General features: G+C 34.5%; 1 protein-coding gene across 1 annotated transcript in view; it reads right to left on the bottom strand.

Annotated features, from left to right (window-relative positions):
* Positions 1-23,217, bottom strand: part of LOC106712746 (laminin subunit alpha-1) — a 97,509-nt gene that overhangs the window by 16,633 nt on the left and 57,659 nt on the right. Inside the window, exon 19 of the mRNA XM_045679803.1 lies at positions 48-154. Within this exon, the coding sequence (XP_045535759.1) occupies positions 48-154 (107 nt within the window). The remainder of the gene's footprint in view (positions 1-47; positions 155-23,217) is intronic.

Genomic DNA, 23,217 nt, shown 5'->3' with positions numbered 1-23,217 from the left:
CAGAGTGAGTTATATGCAGTCTTAGGAATAGTTGAGTGTGGTTATACCTCGCAGGTGTCACACGCGCGGCCTGTGACGTGCGGCCGACAGCGGCACTGGCCGGTGCGGATGTCGCACGCGTTGCCCTCCGCACCCAGTAAGGAACAGTTGCAACCTGTAACAAACAAAACACGTCAATTACTGTTGTACCACGACTATATTTTAGCCATATAGTGTAGTGGATACGTAAAAATAGTTTGCCCAAAGATTTATCTGATGAGTCTGAAATTGGATAAAAACCTTATTGAATTTATTTATTAATACAGATAGACAAAGAAATAGACATAATAATTTGATCAGAACAAAAAGCATGAAAAAAAATGTTAGAAGGCTTATTTATATTTCATGACATAATTGGACTTAAACATCGTCTATTTGGTCATTTGGAAAATCGTTACGGACAGATTGAGGTACGAAACAAATGGACCAAACCACAACTCTAAATGATCTTCAAGGTTCCGAATAGAACGTGTTAGTGTGAAGCAAATTGGAACGAAACGCTTGCAACATCACACATTTCATTTCTTCTCTTTGCGTCTACAAACGATGTCTAATTAATAACGCAATGAAAAGCAAACAAAATGAACGGTTCGTGATCAAAAAGATTAACAAGTGGTTAATGTAATGATGCATTCAACATTGGTATTCAATCGAAGTACAATGTGAACAGTTTTGTTTATTTTTTTTAAAGTTTCCAACATCTTATACGCATGTGGATTCTTTGAGGTCTTTATATTATCATGTGCACATTTAATGAAAATTTAGTTTGTAAGAACTGACATTTTCTTCATTTAGGTCATGAGAATCAACAGATTAATTCAAAGATTGAACATTTAAATTGGAATGTAACAAGGTTTGCAACAGTCCGTTATCAGAAAACGTTTAGAGCAGCTAATGCGACCGCGTCTTATCTACCAACTAATGTGCCGACAAGGTATCGCTGCGATTATACGGGAATATCATGATTTACGACCGATCAGTGACATCTAGCGGACAGAAATGTAAGATACATTACAATCTAGATATATGAAAACTTTTTCTAGGTACAGTGTTGTGCGGATCAACGGTTCATTCAACAAGAAACTTTTCTGAGGTATTCAATGCATAGTCACCTTTATAAAGTTACTAGCTGTCGCCCGCGACTCTGTCCACACGGAATAAAAAAAAAACTTAACAAGTAACCTATGTGTTCTTCCAGACTATGTTACACATTTGTGTTAAATTACATAAAGATCCGTTGAGATGTTCCGGAGATACCTTCAAACAAACATCCATCCATCTGTACTTTCGCAGTTATAACATTAATAAAATTATGAAATGTAAATATGTAAAAATAAAAAGTCTTCACTTCTTCAATAAGTCTTCACAAGAAGTACATTTTATTTCTATGAATTTTCGTTATATATTGTCACGTCGTTGCCATGGTGAAGTAGCGCTCATTCGTCGTTAACATACTTACTATAGCTGAAAGTGTCCTGACAACTTTTCGTAAGATTTTTTTCCGTCTAGCCCCCTTTCACAACGCGCGATAAGGAACTTCGTTCCAAAAAATAACGTATGTCTTCCTAAAAGTCTTGCTGAAGCAATGGAACAGTCCATAACAAAGTTTTTAGAAAATAATGAAAAAGGAATGTATTATCTTCAGTAAGACACTAATTGAAAGCATGCAAATTCAAACTGGTCAAATCTGTGATTAGATTTAATTTAAGATGGAGCTGCAAAGTTCCCGCAGATATGGCGAACAAATCACAATTTAAATGACGCCGACCAAACATAACGCTAAAAGCATTTCGATTTAAGAGATAAGCTTACGAAATCTCTGGATATTGTCGCGTTGTTTTAAGTAACACGATTACTAAAAAAACAACATAATATGTTATTATAGTTTAAGATAATTATTGTCAAGTGGCAACATATTCCACATAATACAATTTCATTATACAATTCTTACAATTGCAAAAGGTAAGACCTAATGTTTATATACGGTTATCTGTTAATAACCAAAAAATACATATAATATAGAATACATATAACAATTATAAAATGAATAACAAATTATAATTTTTTAAATCGTTTTATAAGTCGTTTTATTAATGAAAATAGCTTTACCGTAGCGGGATGAAGTTAGTGCGCGTGAGGCTAATGTCCATTGCGGCTTTATGAATAGAGTGTGTGGAAACTTTTATTACAAGTATTGTCTTTAAATAGAAGTTGAGTGCAAGCGCGCACAGACGTCATATTGCGCTGCGTATATTTATCTTGTTTAAATATTAAATCTGCGTCAAATTGTAATCAAAGTATATAATAGTGTTTTAAAACCAGTGTATGCCTTGTGATATCGTTGTCGGAGTAAAGTGTACAAACATTATCGGCATAATCCGTTTTTAAGTGTCTGACTTTAATGCAGAACGAAGTTGTTGTAACATACAACAATCTAAAGTTAAACATGAAGATCATTGGAAACAACAACTGTTAAATAACAAAATTCAAAACATTGTGCATATTATTTTTGCGTGCTCAGAAGATAAATTAAACAATCAACTAACAAATGTTTTTTCCAAAATACCTTCATATGAAAATTATTTTGTAAGCATTGATTTAAGAAACAATTTTGTTTATATAAACCTTTGTTTATGTACCAGTGGACTCAGTAGTGCATTCCAATTTGGTTTGATCGTCGGATCAATTCTGGGATGGACACATTTGAATATTCTCTCATACATTGAAGAATCAGGACATTGTAAGTTAAAATAATAATTAAGATTTAAAAATGGAGAACTTTGTATTGATTCTTAAGGATATTCAGAAGCGTATGGATGAACAGAAAAATGATTTTCAAAACATGAAAATTAATATTATACAATCGGTAAATGAAAACATAAACGAAAAATTTGCTGCATTAGACATCAAACATCAAGAACTAGAGAATAAAATTACAAACCAACAAAATCAACTAAACAGGCAAGATAGATATAATAGAAAGAAAAACGTAATTTTATATGGAGTAGCAGAAGAAGAAAAAGGATACCATCATTTAGAAAACATAGTTGTGGGATTATTAAATACCTACACTAAATACAAATTTGAGAATAACGATGTGGAAGTGGTAAAGCGACTTGGAAAAAGAACAGGGAAGACTAGAAGATACATCTGTTGAAAAACAAAAAATATTTAAAGGACACTATATATTATATCAAGGAAGATTTTCCGCCAGAAGTACTGGAAAAAAGAAAACAATTAAAAGAACAATTACAAATGGAAAAAGATAAAGGAAATAAAGCAACAATTCAATATGATCGCCTGGTCATATTAAACAACAACATAGAAAATAAAAAGCAAACGTACAAACGCAATATGTCACTGTCGCCAGAACAAATAGAAACAAGTGTGAAGAAAAATTCTAATGAACAAGTAGATAATAGTAATAAACGCAAGACGAAGAAAAATAAAATAAAATCATTAAAAAAAAATGGAGAATACTCTTCTACACAAAACTTGCAGCAGAAATGTCACACTAATTATATGTAAAGAAAAAATAAGTAAGAAATCTAGCAATCAGGCACGCCGCTCCATACCCATCTCCCCCAGTACGGCTTGTCACCGCGGGGGCAGTAGACTGTAACCCTCCAATAGAATAAGAGTAAAACAACTTATTATATTATGATTTTATACTGATCATTATTATAAATAACTTGAATTTCATACACCTAAGGATTAAATTACACAGTTAGCAATACAATTTTAATTTAATGGTAGAAATGTAAAAAAAAAAAAAGGTATTTTAACTTAACTAGCTATTGGAGGAGGCTTTAAACGCATCAGGCGGTCCTTACAATTAAAAATAAACTAGAAACTTTATATTTAAAAATGTTGTTCATTACTTAAGTAAAGGGTTTTTGTAATGATAATGTTAATAGTGCATATTTTATATTTGGCATAATGTTTAGTCACTGTTATTAATTTTTTGCTTAGCAATTGCACATGTACTATATCTAAAAATGAAATGTTTTATAAGTATTCTATGTAAAACTTGTAAATTGTAAGGAATGAATAAAGCTTTATTATTATTATTATTATTGTCTTTGTGTGTGTACACGCACACTGATATATTTATTGCAATTTACCAATACTAAAGTTTTTTTTAAGGATAATTTTTCATTAATGATTTGCATTGAACGTTGGTGGCTCAGAGGTTAAGCATTTGACTTTGTAATCTATCTAAACATTCGCATTTATAATATTAGTAAGATAGTAAGATTATGCTTTATTTGTGTATAAATGCACCGTTAACGTATAAAGTTATCGCCTTATTATTATAGTGGTAACAAAACAAGGGCTTTTCGCCCACACGGCAACCTGACACTACAGCACGACACGGCACGTCACCTGACGCGTCAGCGATTGCGTGTCCATTGTTTTATGAGCGCCGTGAAAATGCCATTGTTACGAGGTTAGAAGGAATTAGATATATCGTATTACTACGTTACTATTGAACTTTGAAGCACGTTGACGTATTTGATTTGTTTTGTGGAACAAATGACGATCAAACTTTAATAACGTTTGAACGTCATTTGTTACAACATTAATTTATTTTTTATTTTTATTGCAACAAGTTAAAAGATAAACAAAGCAGACAGTTTACTTAGTACTTGACTTGTTGTCCTAAAAAATTTCAATTTAACACGTTAAGTGCCACTACAATTTCACGCACATAGTAAAGTGAAAGTTGGTGGCATTGAACGTGTTAATATTTTTTTCTTTTGAACAAATCTGCTTTGTCGTTCATAACAAACCTATTTGGTAAAATCAGACAAAAGCGTATAGTTTAAATTAAGTACTTAATACAATATTAGACGTTATGATCGTGTGTGTACCGCTATTATGAAACAATTATAAAAATATCGGAGTGAGTTGAGATTGCTGCATAAAGTACATTGCGTGGACCGCCCACGACCAAGATATTTACTGTTATACTGACGCAGCTGTGTAAAGACTGATTAAGATGTGCCACAATTAAAGCGCCCGACGCCGACGCGTAATAGATGTTATAAAAATGCTATAAAACGATACCTACTATATAATTTATATAAAAAAGTAGAGAAGTACTCACTAATCAAACGTTAGTTACAGAGAGATATTTTTAGTCCTCTTAGTTTCAGAAAAAAAGAGATAGCAATTATTTTGTTGTTTCGTCACTAGTGGAATGAAGGTTAGATAAACTAAAGGAAACAATTCTGTAAGCACGTTATTGTTGGGAACTAAAGTTGAGGCTGTGTCGCTCTACCACTGTTTATATTTTCAAATTATCATCGAAATTGTATTGTTACAGTATCTTATTTATCAATAGCTTTGTTAGCGCAGCGATTGATATAAACAGATTTGCTGGAAAGCGTTGATAAGGGATTAGGTTGTGGCACAGAGCGCACGCCGCGTTCCCGTCTCGTCGCCGTGTCCGATTGTATCGGGACAATTTTAAATCTCAATTTACAGCGAGCTCTTAGATCGCTGATAAGCCACAACGGATACTGGCAGGTTATTGAACTCCTCAAATTTTATTTTGTTGTCACGCTCAAGTCGCGGCACGTGTCGCTGTTAGATCAGGGACGATCCTTATCATATTTGTATACGTCTGCAGGTGGCTTTATGACTGTCATATCATATGCACAATTGTTGTTTGCCTCTATTATGTTGTGCTATATGTTTTGTAGTACTATTTATGTTTTTTAATTCCCTTGTTAATGGTAAAAGGTCAAGAGAACTTGGTAATAGCTTCATTTGTGCCAAAAGAGTCATCATATGTCAGGTTCGTAAGCATTCACAAAGCAAACGCGAAACTATCAATCATTGCATATAAATTGAAATTTGAACTTTACGCCTTCTCTAGATCTTTAGCTGACATAGTAACTGCCTTTGCATCCTTTGTATCAACTTAATATTATCATGAAGATGTTCATACCCTAAAGTTTCACTTTTGCCTTCAAGAGTGTCTACGTAGTGCGCAATGAATAATTACGTAAACACCTACAAATGCTTAGCAATTGCCTATTTGCGCAAGTCAAGTGTCCGTTCGACAATAGAGGAAGATAAACGTTCTTGTACAACAGTTGGACGTAATAATTATACGCAGGCGGTACATTTGACTGACAGACGGACCGGCGACCCGGTTGCCCGTCTCTCTAACGTCGGAGAGATCAATGGTTCCGTCAGGTACCGCTCTCTGACGACTATTCGTTATGCTTTCAATTCTACGTACTGATTTTCTGATGACTATATTTAAAGCGAAGGAATAGATTATTTCAATACTCATGATTTTGCAGTAGCAAAAATAAAAGATAACAATAATATTCATCAACTCATCTATTGTAAAAAGTGTTACTTGTGAAATGCATTTCGTTTGCAAACTTTCCTGACCTAATTTGCCTGCAATATGGCACATTTAAGTACTTTCCGTAAACATGAAAATATTAATTATGGTAAGGTTGCTCGTTAGATGGTAGTGGATAGCTTTATGCAAGTGGTAACCACCATTCTCACCATACCACAATGAATGACGCGAGTTTGCCCGAGTTTTTTATAACCAGCAATGTGACGAGAATTAGGTTAATATTATAAGAAAATAATTGTAAAAGTCAATCTATTGCAGCAATTACTTTTTTTTTTCATTTATTCACCAAAAAAGATACACGACGCAAATTTCAAAACAGTCGCAAAACAGCACAACAATTTGATGGCGACAGACACTCATATTGATGTCATTATTTTATTTATTTATAGAAGATTGGCATTTGACTTGATCTTACAAATACCTGGACTTGTACATAAATGTATTATTGATGCTGGCAACTTCCTTGTTGCATAAATACCCTTTCAACAGTGGCAGCCCAGCGATTGGTCAGCTCGTGGCAATGCGTCTTATCCCAGCGTCGCGCTGTATTTATGAGATACTGAAGTGTATGGAGCTAATAACAAGTAAGTATTATTTATTTGTGCAGAATGGCTCGCTTTATGTCCACAATATCTCACATAATTTCTTGTATTTGAATTTTAATGCGCAATTTATTCTTAGCTATGAATGTTTTGTCTTTGAGGTATCCGTTTATTGACGTCTAGGGAATACTGTGCTCGATTACGTTGTTGTAATTAACAATTATAATTTTGTAGGAAAACTTCCTAAATAATTTCTTAATTATTGTACAAGGACCACTAGCATACATACAAGATCTTGTAGAAGTAGGTATGTAATCCTGATTTGAAGCCATTTGATTCATAAACAAAAGGCTGAGCCTGCGGCTGTAACGGGTGACTATTGAAAAATGTTATAAATTACTTAATACCTTCCATTTGGACACAGTTTAAGTAATAATCGTAAAAACGTAATCGACCGTTCTAAAGACGCGAATTGATATTTACAAAATGCGCTGTTTGAAGCACTCCCAAAACATATTTACAAGCTATAAAAATGTCGTAAAACCTTAAAGCGCTTTATTCGCTTCTTTAAGCGTATCGATAAAGCTACATTTAAACTTATAGCTTATTTCAAAAATATTTAGATGGAAATGTATAAAAATATTGTCGATTTGTTGTTCATGTGACTGTGTAATGTTTAGTTGAAATTGTTTAATAATACGCGTACAGAGTAGCTATAATTCGACTTCATAAAGTGTAATAAATTTGAAAAATAACAATTGGATTAGTAAGATAGTGATAGTAGTAGATAGTAGGTTAGTTACTAAACATTCAATACGTATAATTAGTGTTAATCTTTATGAATTGTAAGTGAAGATGATACGTACAATCAGGGAAACTGGTGGTATTCCACCTTAAAAACAACAGTCTGTACGAAAAAAGTCGATCTAGAGGTACACAGTAAATGCATTTTACTATTTAGCGCAACTCACTGCTACCTAATTTGCTCTTTTTAAGAAGGGACGAAGTTTGTCTCGTTGCAAGGAACATGACATTTTTCTGTGTGTAAAGTGGAACAACGCGTAATTCCCTGACTGTACTTTCCTAATGCAACTAAAACAATAAGATCGATCAAGAAGTTATGCGATATTTACTGTCTCAATCAAAAGATATGTAAAACAACTATTTGCTTGTATATTCAATGTAAGTTATCTACGCCAACCCACTCTATTTACTATTCCTATCTTTATGATGTAATCGAAAATAGTGTACCTATTAATATTCAATTGGTGCGCTCCGCCCCTCCTTTCCGCATTCGATTTAATAAAAGATATCAAAGCTGCCAGCCAATGTTGCTATTATAATATAAATTAGTGTTACTAGGATAGTGTTTCTACATTAAAGGCCGTAGTTATTCGGTGGAAGTGCCAGTTAAAGTAGTGGAGAACAGCCAATGATCGGAGTCGCTTTCGCTGCGGCATAATTTTGTGCAAATAGAATTAGAACGTGGGTTAATGTAACTGCGGCAGTAAATTTAGGTATTTATGCCTCCCCGTCACCGCTCTCCTGGGGAAAGAAACCTGAAATGCGTTAGAAAGGCAATGAAATTCAGGCGTAATCAGAGAAATAATAAATTGTACTGTTTAGATGTAAACCTACGGCACGGTAAAGTTCGAATTGTCCACGACAATAATCGGATATCGGAATTCGAACCCATGAATGCTCGAGTGATGAGACGAAAAGCCTCGAGATTCGCACCTGCGTGACGGAAATGCGCCATGCGGAAGACTCCGTATGTATGGGATTCGAATCCACGCCCGCTAGATCCATCAGGATCTAATGATTAGGTTACAGAAGCTTCATTTGATAACTAACAAGTCAAAATGACATTGATAAAAATAAATGTTTCCTTCAGTAAGAAGTTCTATGTTCCGATCGTGATAAAGTTACTATACAGACTAGGCGTTGAAAATTAAATGCAACCTAAAAGATTTGTTCGCTTCACGAGTATGTTTTATTATAATACAATAGGATGAGACGTTCGTGAAGTCAAAGTGACATTCTGTAGGCAGAAAGTACCAAGGAATTTACATAATTCATAACTTAAAGCCCAAGACGAAAATAATATTTAGATATATTTAAATAAAGAAATTTTACAACAACTTTTTTAAGCTATATTTATGGGTATTTTCGTGCATACTATAATTGTATCAGTACAGATATATAGCATAGAATTTTTTTTTATATCATAAGGTGGCAAACGAGAAAACGCACCTCGATTCGCCGAAATAGCGAGGCGACCGTTGCCCATAGACATCCGCAAATGCAGATGCGTGGCCTACCTTTAATCAACGGAGAAGAGGACGCTCAGAAAGAGGACATTTCTCCTTCCTATGCGTCCCCTCTTCCGCCAAATCCATACCCCTTCCCATCCTTTCTTAATAATAATAATAAATAAAAAAAAAAAAATCTATATATATAAAAGAAAGTCGTGTTAGTTACACTATTTATAACTCAAAAACGGCTGAATCGATTTGACTGAAAATTGGTGGGCAGGTAGTTTAGAACCAGGAAACGGACATAGGATAATTTTTACCCCTTTTTCTATTTTTTACTCCGCGCGGACGGAGTCGCGGGTAAAAGCTAGTAAAGTAATAATGAAATGTAAGAATTGAAGGCTGAGTGAAGTAATTCGCTCATAGAAAAGTCTTTGAAATAACTATCAAAGTTGTTCCAAATTAATTGCTTTGTGTCCTGGTTAATCTGTCTTCTATCTGTGTTACTTTGGACTTGCAGGATGAAATTACGTTGACCTAGACTTTAAATTTCAAATATATTTAAAATTCAACTCGTTTCTACTGCAACAGATGGACATATAAGTAGACAAGTGGCGCGTGTCATATGATAATGTAAGATATATGTTGGGTGCATTTGGAATCACATGGCATACGTAATTTACAATTCAAAAGAAGCAGTATCAGTTTTCCTATGCGTATGTATTCCGAAACGTTAATGCTTAAACAATAAATCTTCTTCAATGTACAACCACGTATTTTATAGCCAGGAAAATAGTTATATTAGAAATCTAAATTTATCAACTTTTAAATGTACTTTTGCTCCAACATATAGGTTTAATACATAACTTAAGTACTTTAGCTACTCGAAGGCGCGTCAGTTTACGAGCGTCATGAATCCTGAATGTGATTTTACGACCTGACCAGAGCTCTTGTTACTCGTCATTTCGTAAATAGGTTAGGTGCGACGGTCGACAGCCGGTGTGCGTAAGTGACGCGTTGATTAACGACCGCCCAGTGCGGACGCGCCCTACACCTCCGTAATTAACACGCTCGAGGCAGCGCATTGCTGGTATAAGTGTGTTCCGATCCTTAATTACTACGAATATACTAAAGAGAAGTGAACCTTCACTACGATTGACAGATAAGTTAGTAAGTGAAGTCCTTAAATTTAACATTGGTTAACAGACTTTAATTTTATTTTCTAATATGTGTGGATAAAGGAGAGATGTTCTTTACTCGCTTCTTTATGTCTGTAAGCTTTAAAGTAAACATAAAATTACAGAACAAACATATCAAAATAAAAATAGAGAGTATATAGTTCAGAAACAAAAAGCTATATGTGGATGTAGTATTATTTCATGGAGCAATATATTTGTTCTAAATGAGATATAGTAAGTTGGCGCGAGTGTCTCGGTGATATTAAGATGAACAAATTAGCAATAAAAACTCGATAATGTCGTTATAATGCGCGAGCGTCTGCGCAGAATTAAATGCGTTATTTGTAAGCGAAGTAAAGGACACGGGTTTATGATAATTATAACAGATGTAGGTTTACTACATGGAGTTTAATATTATTTAAATTGTTGAATCGTATTGTTAAAAGTTTTGAGAAATATAAGTCTACTTTTTAAGGAATTCTGTTGAATTTGAAACAAGTTTATAGGTGTTTTTGTTCTTAAGAACTCTTTTAAAGAGCACACATTGTTTCTTAAAGTTTTAATCTGAAGCATTAATGCAGTAGCATATTACATGAGCATGTTCTGTCAGTGTTAATTCTACATAGAGTCGGGTGGTCCATTCGTGCTTCAACTAGTTATCGCCTATCGCGTGACGAGACGAACTAGACTTGCGAACACATTCCTCACAGGCCAGACTGATTGAATATGCGAATACTAGTAATTGTCAATTCGACAAGACAACTTTATAAGATAATTATTAATTCTATTACAACGCAAGATGCACTTGCACGCAGCGTGTGGCATATAAAGGTCTCTACACACAACTAACGCAACAAATCCTTACGGATAACGTGTGGAAGTAGCCTTATTACCAGCGCCTTTAAGTATCCTAAAGGACCTAAACAAGGTGCATTTGCGTTAATCTCCTCGGCGGTGGAATTATTCTATAATTCCTTACGGACAAAGGTTATGCGTTCTCCGTCCATGTTTATTAGTTTGTTAATAATGTTTATGTTGTAATTTGCCGTCTTTATGTTGGTCGTGTTTATGTTGATTGCAGTTATGTTGGCTCTAATCTGCATTGACGTGGCATTAGCGTGTGCTTATAAGGCATGATGTTTATTAGGTGAACTTTATTATGATTTTGTTAGCGAAAATTAACGTTGATGTGTAAGTTTTACAATGTACAAATTAAGTTGTGTAATGATAGTATATTAGGTCTTAACGAGACATTTTTGTTTGAATAGTATGTGATATTTAAAAAAAACAATAGACAGTGCAGATATAGACTTAAAAATAATATTAAAATAATTGTTATCTTATAAAGATGTAGATAATACTATGCCACAATCATATTCAATACTTTCCGAATCAAAAAAAAAAACCATGAATGAATACGTATTATTGAATATCAAAAGCCCGATACAAACTCAATGTCATTTACATCAGAAATCAACAAAGATACGAAGTGTATCCGTAACGAATTTCGTGAGAAACAAATTGATACGGAAATCGATTTCCACACGCCTCCACTCGCACTCAAACCACCGACAATCGAATATAAATCGAACAAAATGCCGTGTAAATAAACAGCTTACGAACATTTGCTTTGTCAATATGATGGTTGTAATGTTAACCAACGACTACATAGAGTCGCGATCTAACCTAAGAGACAAAACACACTAGGCGTTTCAAAGCACTTGCTTTAGAAAACCGATTTTGAACCATCAAAGTTTGAATTCGCACTATATTATGAAGTTCCATCGGACTTGTATGTACAGATAAACCTAGGTTTCTTATGTAACTTACCGCGCGTTTTAGCGTCCTGTTCGCCTAGTGTATACTCACCCTTATGCTAGTAACACAAGCGATGTTACTATCGAATGTATTGCATAGCGTGTCTATATTTACAATGTTTGCTCAGTTAAGCCGCGTAAGGCTTAGTTAACAATGAAATATATTGTCGTAATGATACTGTAAATTTATTCAAGTACTATAAATTGAATGCAACTAATTTCCATATAGAAGGTAAGTGGGAACTATCACCTGCTTTGCATTCTGTTAGTTATAAAGTTAGATCACAGAAGTTAGACCAATCGTAAATAAGATATTAAGACTTACCACGTTTATAAAATATTGTTATCTATATTAAAAATAATGACAGAGATAAACGATATGTTTGATACAAAGATTATGGTCTCAAAAACCCACAGTAATTAAAGCAATTCCATTATTAAAAAAGAACTTCAATATTTATATTTAAGACTCTAAGACTATTTCAGAGAAAAATATTATTGTATAGTGTTTATTTTTCGTACATATTTAGCTTAATATGTACAATGTACACAGTGAACAGTTTTCACAAGATGTAGTGTGAACGCCGGCTGCTTGTGGAATGCGCCTGCGCCAGTCGCGGGGAAGTCGTGACCGGCGGCGGAAGGGCGATACGCGTCTAGACGTCACATACTTCATTCATATGAGACCTGGAGGCTGACCAGACATTTAACATGTAAGGAAACTCTGCATAGTGTACTAGCAATGTCATAATAGACATAACCAGATCTAGCCGGGCATATTTCTTATCGTAGCCCGGTTGTCATGGCAACGCAGCGGTCCAGCGCGTGCTGATTCGTATCTGTACACATCGCTCTGTCTAGTTTTGTTGTGAATGGTGCTTTAATACATCAGATAGTTGTATAGTTGTAATGTTTATAAATCTAAAGACGCCTAAAAACTTTCTTACAATCTAGTTGGAATTAAATATACAGCAACTAATTCATTAAGATCTATTTAATAATTACGGTATACCACACCTATATGACACACCTATATGACACACCTGGGCACGTCGCAAACTTTTTAGTTGCACTTTGTAATCTGTCCCGCGTCACGTTTTTGTCTTATACACAACGTTGTCACGCGTGCGCCGCGCCCTTCATATCGCGCGGGTTATTGCAGGAAGTGAGATTTCCCGACATAAATCCAATTGAAAGTCGTGCTTGTATCTATTATCATTGTTTAAATTGTTCCATTTAACTTTTTTTATTTAATAAACTATCATGTGTTATAAATTATTAATGTAGGAGTAAGATTACTTGTGACGTCAAGCGGTGTACATTTCTTTGATGAATTCTTTAAACAATTTCTAAATAAAAAGACAAGAAGTCATGTACACTCGTTGTTGCTCGTTTGCCCCCTTCTCCTATATAAAAAAAAAAAAAAAAAAACACTCACTGGAATATGACATTTCGAAGAAAATTTATTTAATCAGAGAATAAACTAACTGATTTTTTTTATTATAATATTGATATTTAAAGACAGAAGTAATTTAAATTTAAATAATAATATTAAAGTGTAAAAAAATTCGTTTACTGAATGATTTTAAGTCAATTGAATCCTTTTATAAGTTTAACATTCCATTGTATCGGTTGTAAATAGCTTGCGTGTATAAACCATGAATGAATCAAACGTTTGCTATAAATCAAACAATATTGCTATAAAGCCGATGCGTTGGTAACCTGCCGACGCGTGGGCGAGACGGCCCACGCTACCCAGACCTAGTACTGGGGAACATGCCTCAATGAAAACCTTCGCTCATTAAAGTCTGCTTCTAGACAATTTGTAACGGTGCGTCTAGCTCTGTTCTGTTAATGTTCAAAATAGAACGCAAATTGATTTCATACTTGATTTATCATATATATAAGTGATGAACAACATGCTTCTTTTTTATTCAAATAAAATACTTAACTTTAATAAATAAAAAACTTAACTTAATATTAACTTTATTAAATAAATACTTTTAAGGCTAACTTTTCAATACATTAACCTCTTGTATTTATATATTAAATTTTACAGCAGTAGAGTCTACAGCAACTAATCCACAATAGAATGCACAGAATTCGAACGGTATTCAATCCCATGGCTGCTAATTTAACCCCTCACCACTAGGCTAGTGGCACTACAAGTGCATTCCGGAAGTATGTAGCGGACAAAGGTATGCACAGACGCACATTACGCCGAACATGGGCTAATCTTGTGCGAACACGGTATTTGCCCTAAAAGATGGTACCTGTACAACCGAACTGCATGTTGCCCAGTAAAACATTTAGATCAAAAATGTTTACATAAGCTTGTTGATTTTTAAATTTTTGTAATTTCTATAGTTAGCCTACCACAAAATATCTGCTTTTGTAAAATTCGGCCACCTTATGAAATGTTATAACCAGGACATAATGTATTTACTAGTAAATATTATCCAAATTTTTATCTAAAATTAACCTTACGTAAGCTTTATTTTATTGATATTTTTTAAATTTTTCATCTATTGAAATTTTCGAGATAACAAAATAAACAAAGATAAAGTTAATGAGATAAGTAAAAAGGTTACAACACGATCGTAATATTAGATTAATATTTACAGTTAGAGATGTTTATTCAGCATTCGTACTCATCTCAATTGGAGAAAGGGCCGCTTGTCTGCTATGAATAAGAACAAACATACTGTATCTTATCGGGAGATCGCAATGCAAACCAGGAGTGACGCTCATTGCTCTGTACTCACCGCTACCCGTTCACCGTTCACCGTTCATCGCTCGCTCATCGTTCATCGTTCACCGTTCACCGCTCACAATTCGCCTCATCTAATCAGATCATTAATTGACAGCAACTGAAACTACATTTTGAATTTCTTGATATTTGTGATTTTTAAAACATCCTTTATGTCTTTTTTTAAGCTTTTTTTTGTTGGTTACTCTAAGCAAAGAGGCACGAGAGCTATTGTCAAAGTTCTGTTAAATGTTTTATATATTCTTCATAAGCTCCAAGTACCATTTAGAGTATACTATTGTAAAACATATCCGTCAAGTTAGATATTTTGAACATCTCTGAAAATTAATGTGTTAACTTCGGACAAAAAATTATAATTAACTCTTTCTATTATTTTATTTGAATTAAAATCTATTAAAATGAAAAGCAATAAAATCGTGAAACAAAGTGATTAATTAAAATGTTCAATTACCTGCTAATCCAATTAGCCATAAAAATTTTTACGTTACTAAAAATAATTTATATGCATAACTTTTCTAGTTTTCAATTAATTTAAAATGTTAAAGCTGGCTTTAACTTTCAATTGATCAGTACTGTGCACAATTGAGAGTGAGATCAAATTAAAACTTAATATCCCTGCCTCCACCACTAATAATAACATCAAAACAATTTGTCACTAATGTAATCACCGTGTTTCATTTTTATAATTTCATTAATTAAGTGAACGATTAGTCACACCATGTATACACCAATATAACATAACGCTGCAATAGTAAGTATTGAAACAATTTGAACCTTAAGTTTATTGGAATAAAGAAGTTATTTATTTAGGGACTTGAATGGATATATTTGTGCTTTAGTGGAAGTGTACCTTTTATGGGCGAATGAATCGAGTGAGGCGAGATAGAGCTGTGTCGGTCGAATCGATTAGCGCCGCGCGTCTCGTAACATCGATTGGGGACATTGATGATGTAATCGAATGCCTCACTCGATTCCATCGGTCACCGCTCGTACTCAATGACTTGTTTAAACAATGCCTAATCACGTCCCCTTCATTGAGTGCAAGCGAGCTTGTAAACGTGACTGGTCTGAGGTAAGCATAATTTGGAATTAACTTAAATATTTACATTGCTATTTCTTCTGTGAACCATTCACAGTATCGAATGCTTTAAGACTTTGTCGCTTTAATTATGTATTAGAATTCGATGGATTCTCTTACTTTACATTTAACATTCGAAAGATTAAAAAAATTTACTTACTTAAAGATGAATGAAGAATTTTTGAAGAAGTTTAATCACGATATCCATTAAGTACTTTGGGATCTCCTTAAGAAGTTCAGGTAATAAAAAAGTCATAAAGGGTGCCCGAACACGGTGTGGTAGTCTTACGTTTATTTGAAGGTAATCAAATAATCGCTTGATCTTCGTTACATTCTTGTTTTGCTCTAACGATGTTAAAAATCAGGAACAAGTTCTATGGCATCCGAAACATGTCGAAGGCAACGCCTTCATTACTGTACGTGTTATTTTTTTTTATTTTAATACTAGCTGTCGCCCTAGACTCCGTCCGCGCGGAATTAAAAAAAGCGTAATAATTAAGCATATGTGTTCTTCTAGATTTTGTTCTACGTCTGTGCCAAATTTTATCAAGATCCGTTGACCCTTTCCGGAGATACCTTCAAACAAACATTCATTCATCTAAACATTCGCATCTTCTATATATATAAAAGAAAGTCGTGTTAGTTACACTATTTATAACTCAAGAACGGCTGAATCGATTTGACTGAAAATTGGTGGCTTAGAACCAGGAAACGGACATAGGATAATTTTTATCCCGTTTTCTATTTTTTATTCCGCGCGGACGGAGTCGCGGGTAAAAGCTAGTTTATAATATTAGTAAATTGTAACAGAAAAAATTATAAGTATCAACAACTAACAATACAGTAAAAAATCATGTTGTCATAATTAATTTTAATTTAGAGATTTCCCATCGTTTATTAAAATTATATTAAATTCAATTTCATAGAATAACTACAGAAATGTATTTCTCTTTGCAATAAAAACGTCTCGCAATATCTAAGTGCAATAAAATTAATGATACCACAGCACTCTAACAATGTTCAAAGAACTAGTTTATAATATAAATGAAGTGTGTCCGAGATTCATTTCCGGAGAGCGCGACTTAAGACTAAAGGTGGCTTTCCAAGAGGCGGGATTCTACGGACGGACACAGTCTAACCGAGGAAACAGTGTCGACTGAAGTACCTTAATCAAGTACGTATCCATCTCGCATAATAGTGTGAAGTGGAAACTTACCCTTAGATATCATCAGAGGGGTTGCGTGCAGACCCAGACTTAACGCTAAATGCTTGCCGATCTGATTTATATCGAATCTAAAAAATAATAAACTAAGAAGAAATGATTGCGGAATTGAAATTACTGTCATTTGGTTTATTAATGGATTCTATAGGATCTAGTCAGTAAAAAATATGTTTTTACTTCACAGTATGTAATCCCGATTTATGACAGAATGATGCGGATTACAAAAATGAGGGTTTTAACGACAAAATAAATCCCACCACACAAATATAAAACATGAGTATATCTTATCTATATCTATATATATAAAAGAAAGTCGTGTTAGTTACACTATTTATAACTCAAGAACGGCTGAATCGATTTGATTGAAAATTGGTGGGCAGGTAGCTTAGAACCAGGAAAAGGACATAGGATAAGTTTTACCCCGTTTTCTATTTTTTTTTATTCCGCGCGGACGGAGTCGCGGGTAAAAGCTAGTCTTCTATATATATAAAAGACAGTTGTGTTAGTTACACCATTTATAAGTCAAGAACGGCTGAATCGATTTGACTGAAAATTGGGGGGCAGGTAGCTTAGAATCAGGAATAGGACATAGGATAATTTTTACCCCGTTTTCTATTTTTTATTCCGCGCGGACGGAGTCGCGGGTAAAAGCTAGTTACTTAAAAATCATAAACAAAAATAAAGCTGTTTAAGAAAGTTTACAATCATACAAAATAGGTTAAGTCGTGTTTAGGTGAGCGGATAGTTCCGGGCTGGATTGGAGCTCAAGCGTCAGACGTAAACTGGCCGTGAATGGGACGCGTCTTGTCCCGTTAACGCCAAAGCAAACACAGGATTAGACTTGTCTACTTATTTATGAATGGACGGCCGTTGATAATACTATTAAGTATACGTAAATTAGTTTAACTACCGTCCATTAAATATGTATAGAAAAGCTTCAGATGCAGTTTACTGCCTTCAGTTAAATACGACAGGTTTAACAGATCGTTTGTAAATGGGCTTCCTTTCACTGCCGAAACCCAGATAATTGCACTTTTTCTATTCTTACGTACAGTGAAAAAGCAGTATTCACGTCAAAAGTATTTATTTCCTTACGGTCATCCCGTGGAAAGTCCAGATGTAACCCGAGACCGCTAGCCACCACAACGCAGGCTGACCTAATTCTCATTTCACGGTAGACTGGAACTATTGCTGATTTATGTGGCGTGTAGTAACCACCTTCAAAGACTATCTGCGTTAAAGCGTTGGACACGTGTTAGTGTTACGTATGCTAAAACTGTCGTAATATTTACTCTCATGTAAATATCACTGAATTTTGTTACCTTTCGAGCGTAAAACGTGTAATGAGGGTTTTGGAGTTTTTGACAGAATAGTTTAAAAATTATACACATAGTACTAACGTAATCTGAATGACACTAATTTCTATGTTTCACTACTATAATATCAGTGTTAGTTATATTTCAAATACAAAAAAACGTTGGTCCTTCAAGTCAGATAAAATGTTATTGTTAAAAGTTAGGATTTCGTGACTGAACAAGGACTCGTTCATGTTGGATACCATGACTGCGGAGCTCAGACATTCAACAGAACAAGTATAATTTATTGTTTCCGACAAACAGCTATCGAAGTCAACATCTCTGAAATCGACTACCAGTGTACGCGTTGTTAGATTTATAGTGTTGGCAGAGTTGACATTATCGTTTTAATGAAAAGGTGCCGCGGGCTATTACTTTCTGTGTATATCATCTGTGGTTATAATAAATGCTCGGCTTGAAATGTTAACGAGAGAACGCGCTCCACCTCTCTTAATACTTTGTCTAATTATACTACTAGTATATACTAACTGCAACAACAAAAAATGACGTCTAAACTTCTTCATACGACTAACACGTATACGACATACGTATTAACGAAGATTTTATCTCATACTAGCTATTACCCGCGACTCCGTCCGCGCGGAATAAAAAAATAGAAAACGGGGTAAAAATTATCCTCTGTCCTTTCATGGATCTAAGCTACCTGCCCACCAATTTTCAGTCAAATCGATTCAGCCGTTCTTGAGTTATAAATAGTGTAACTAACACGACTTTCTTTTATATATATATATATATATATATATATATATATATATATATATATATATATATATATATATATATATATATATGCGAAATATTAAATGGGTAGATGTTTGTTACTAAGTATGACTAAAACGGCTTAACGAATCTCGGCACTTATTCTGGAAGAGCACATAGGCTACTTATTTTTATTTACTTCCGTGCAGACGAAGTCATGGGTAAAAGCTAGTATTATTATAAAGATATTTCATAATTTATATACTTATGAAAACATATCTTCAAGTTAGTATTCAAGCACTTTAATAAATTTTCTCTTATAAGCGGCAAATTGTTTTATAATGTTTACATCAAAATTTCAGTTCTTAATCGAGTATTAAATAAGCACCCTCGCACGTCTGACCTTTGAGGTCACAAAATTGATGCCTTCGTGAGGTCCACACCCTTTGAATTACCCTGTGATAATATGATATTAAAGTTGATAATAATGCAACAATGTAGTCTCTTGATGCGAATATTAAATTAACTTAAGACTAAGAAATGTCTATGGCTTTTCTTATCAGGAAAGTATGGGAAGGGAAGGTGAATTTGGCGGAAGATGGGACGCATAGGAAGGAGAAATATCCTCTTTCTGTGCGACCCCTTCTTCGTTTATTAAAGGTAGGCAACGCATCTGCATTTGCGGATGTCTATGGGCAACGGTCGCCTCGCTATTTTGGCGAATCCAAGTGGCCGTTTGCTGGTTTGCCACCTTATGATATAAAAAAATGGCTATACTCGCCTGTGGCACAAAGAACTGATATAATTTCCTGGAATGTCTAATTATGGGAATGAATGAAGCGAGAAAATTCTTAAGAAAATATTACAAAAGTGTCTGCTTCCACTCCTGAAACACACACAAACGTATTACTATCTCTCTCGTTCACTGCTTAAAAAACAGAGATAGCAACAGATTTTAGTGTAAGTGTTTCGACACTGAATCTTACGTTAAGAATATCAAATATTTCGGATCAAATCTGCCGGTATTCCATCTAACATTGTGATCTATCGAGCCCATTACTCTATTACTTCAAATGATAGACAATAAATCTCAAATCATTTTATGCTTGTATCACTTAGTAATGCAACTTTATCAACTTAATGAATATATCTTACAGCTATGTATTACTTATGTATCGGAATTGACGGGAACTAATGACGTGCCCACAAATACAAAAACAATACAGCAATGTACTTATAAGTGAAAGGTTCTTTAAGTTAGACTTGCCGTTACTTGAATGAGAACTTGTCTTAACATTAGCTACCGTTAATTCGGATTAAGTTGATTGATGCCAACGTCATGCCAACGTGGGCGTGGGCACCGCGTGGGCCCTACGCTGAAGGCGAAATAGTTCACATCTGCCCTAATTAATAGGAAATTAGACGTATTTTATAATCAAACTACTTGCTTAATGTCGAATTACATGTGAGTGAGCAGTGACATTTTTATAGCCCACTAACATTATTATTTTTAATTTCATAAGCACTTCTTACATGTAATTCAACAAATGAAACCTTTGTTAACGTTTACAATATTCATTATTAAAAAAAGTTCAAACCACAAATAACATTAACGGAAATTACTAGATAATACATACGTAGGAAATTGGCATAATGATTCAATAGAGGCAATCTGCTTAAACGACGCAATAAGGTCGGCACGCTATCCCGATAAACTACGTGCTGTAGGACTCCAGGGGGCCCCACACTAAGTCCCGGGGCGGCCGTAGAATAGCTCTGAATAGTCCTGGATCATTGCGTAGACATGACAAGCTACGTGGAATACTGGCTATATTTATAGCTTAAAGGGAATAAACGGAATCGTTGCACCTTTATAAGAAAAATGTAGCTTAATAAGTATAATTTGGACTGTATTATTTTTAAATTTAACTACTAAATTTTTACTCTTTCTTTTCTAATGAGTTTGAACTATCATCCTTGAAGGTGCTGTAGATTTGATCATTACCGAGTGTTGATGTAAAACTGCAAAGGGCGTTATATCTTCAATCGTTTGTAATTCATCAGATGAGGCGCGGGGAATGCGCGGCGCAGGCGCGGAGTCGCCGGCGCAAGGAGTCGCGGTTAGCTGACCGCAGCACTAACTCGCTGCAAGTCGCTTAGCGCTACTATATCCATATATTACTTGTACTCATGGACTATTGCAATAATGAATCCCTCACACCCCTTTTGAGTTATGTAGGTAAATTGTTTGTTTAAACTTTGACGTAACGTTATACCAAGGGTTTTTGGAGTAAGGTATGAAATTTTTTAAATACATCAATTTTAAATATAAGTCTCTAATTATCCAACAATAGTTCTTTGTAAATTAAATTTAGATTAGATTTATAATTTACTTACCCTCATTATTAGATCTAAATAAGTTAAAAAAAACAATTTCCTATATATTCCAGACGAATGGTGCACCGAATGAAAACCGGTCGTCTGATTTATGAACCGTAGCAGCGCCGCGGGCCGACGACGATTATCGCTAATTATTAATTTTCCATTTCATTTCCCCGTCGCAAAAGAGACGAAGGATCGCGCACGCAACCCGCCAAGAAATCGATGTCGTACAATTTATTGGGTGTTATTCAGCAATGGTGATAACATCAACGTATAGCCATAGGCCCTAAAAGATCCAGTACAACCCTAGTATTAAATGTCTCGAAGCGCTTGTCAACATGTATATAATAAAGTTTATTTATATATTCATTTATTGAATGAGAGGTTAATGAATGGTTAAATCGATATTAAATTTACATTAGGTTTTTATATTAGATTCATTATGTGATTCAAACAGTTTCTTACACCAAGGAAATATATTTAAACATGTCTAATAACGACGAATAGTTAAGATTGAAGTAAAAAGAAATCAGCAAAACTCACCTCATCTTATCTCCGAGACATGCAATAAAGTCATAAAGTCAGTTCGTTGCGATAAGATAGCCAGACGAGACGATGCAAATCTTAGCTTAGACCGCAATTAAAGCTCACTGATTACTTGCCCGTTTAATACCGCCCTCTAGCGACACAACCAAAACACCAGCCGCGGTCATAACCGCGACCAGTTATTCCCGGTCTTAGTGAAACGACGTTCTAATTTAACTATCGCTGAACTTGTCTTGTTATCGTCAATTAAAGTTACAGTTTTATAGTTCAACGTACACCTATATATAGCTACGTATATCAAAGATGAGATTGTCTATAAAGTTAATCTATACCATTCAATTAGATACGTAAATATCTTTATAGTTTTACTAGCTTTCGCCCGCGACTCCGTCCGCGCGCAGTTAAAAAAAAAAACTAATTGGGGGGGGGGGGGGGGGGTTATGAAAAATAGATGTTGGCCGATTCTCAGACCTACAATACTACCTACTGAATATGCTACAAATTTTCTACAAAATTTCATGAGAATCGGTCAAGCCATTTCGGAGCAGTACGGGAACGAAAACTGTGACACGAGAATTTTATATATTAGACTAGCTTTTACCCGCGACTCCGTCCGCGCGGAATAAAAAATATCCTATGTCCTTTTCCTGGTTCTAAGCTACCTGCCCACCAATTTTCAGTCAAATCGATTCAGCCGTTCTTGAGTTATAAATGGTGTAACTAACACGACTTTCTTTTATATATATAGATTTATTTATAACTGTATATTTATGTAGATTAAGGTGTTGATGTTTTGTGCTAAATTTTTTTTAATCTATTTGGAGTTCAAATCACTCTGATGCACTTTGGAATGAAAACGGGGCTTAAACAGAAAAATATAAAAATATATTTTCAACGAAAGTAGTTTGTCACAATTTTAGCCACAAAA

Source organism: Papilio machaon, chromosome 1 (assembly GCF_912999745.1).
Source record: "Papilio machaon chromosome 1, ilPapMach1.1, whole genome shotgun sequence".
NCBI classification, from domain to species: Eukaryota; Metazoa; Arthropoda; class Insecta; order Lepidoptera; family Papilionidae; genus Papilio; species Papilio machaon.
The sequence above is the reverse complement of the archived record's forward strand: the minus strand, read 5'-3'. Positions and strand labels throughout refer to the sequence as shown.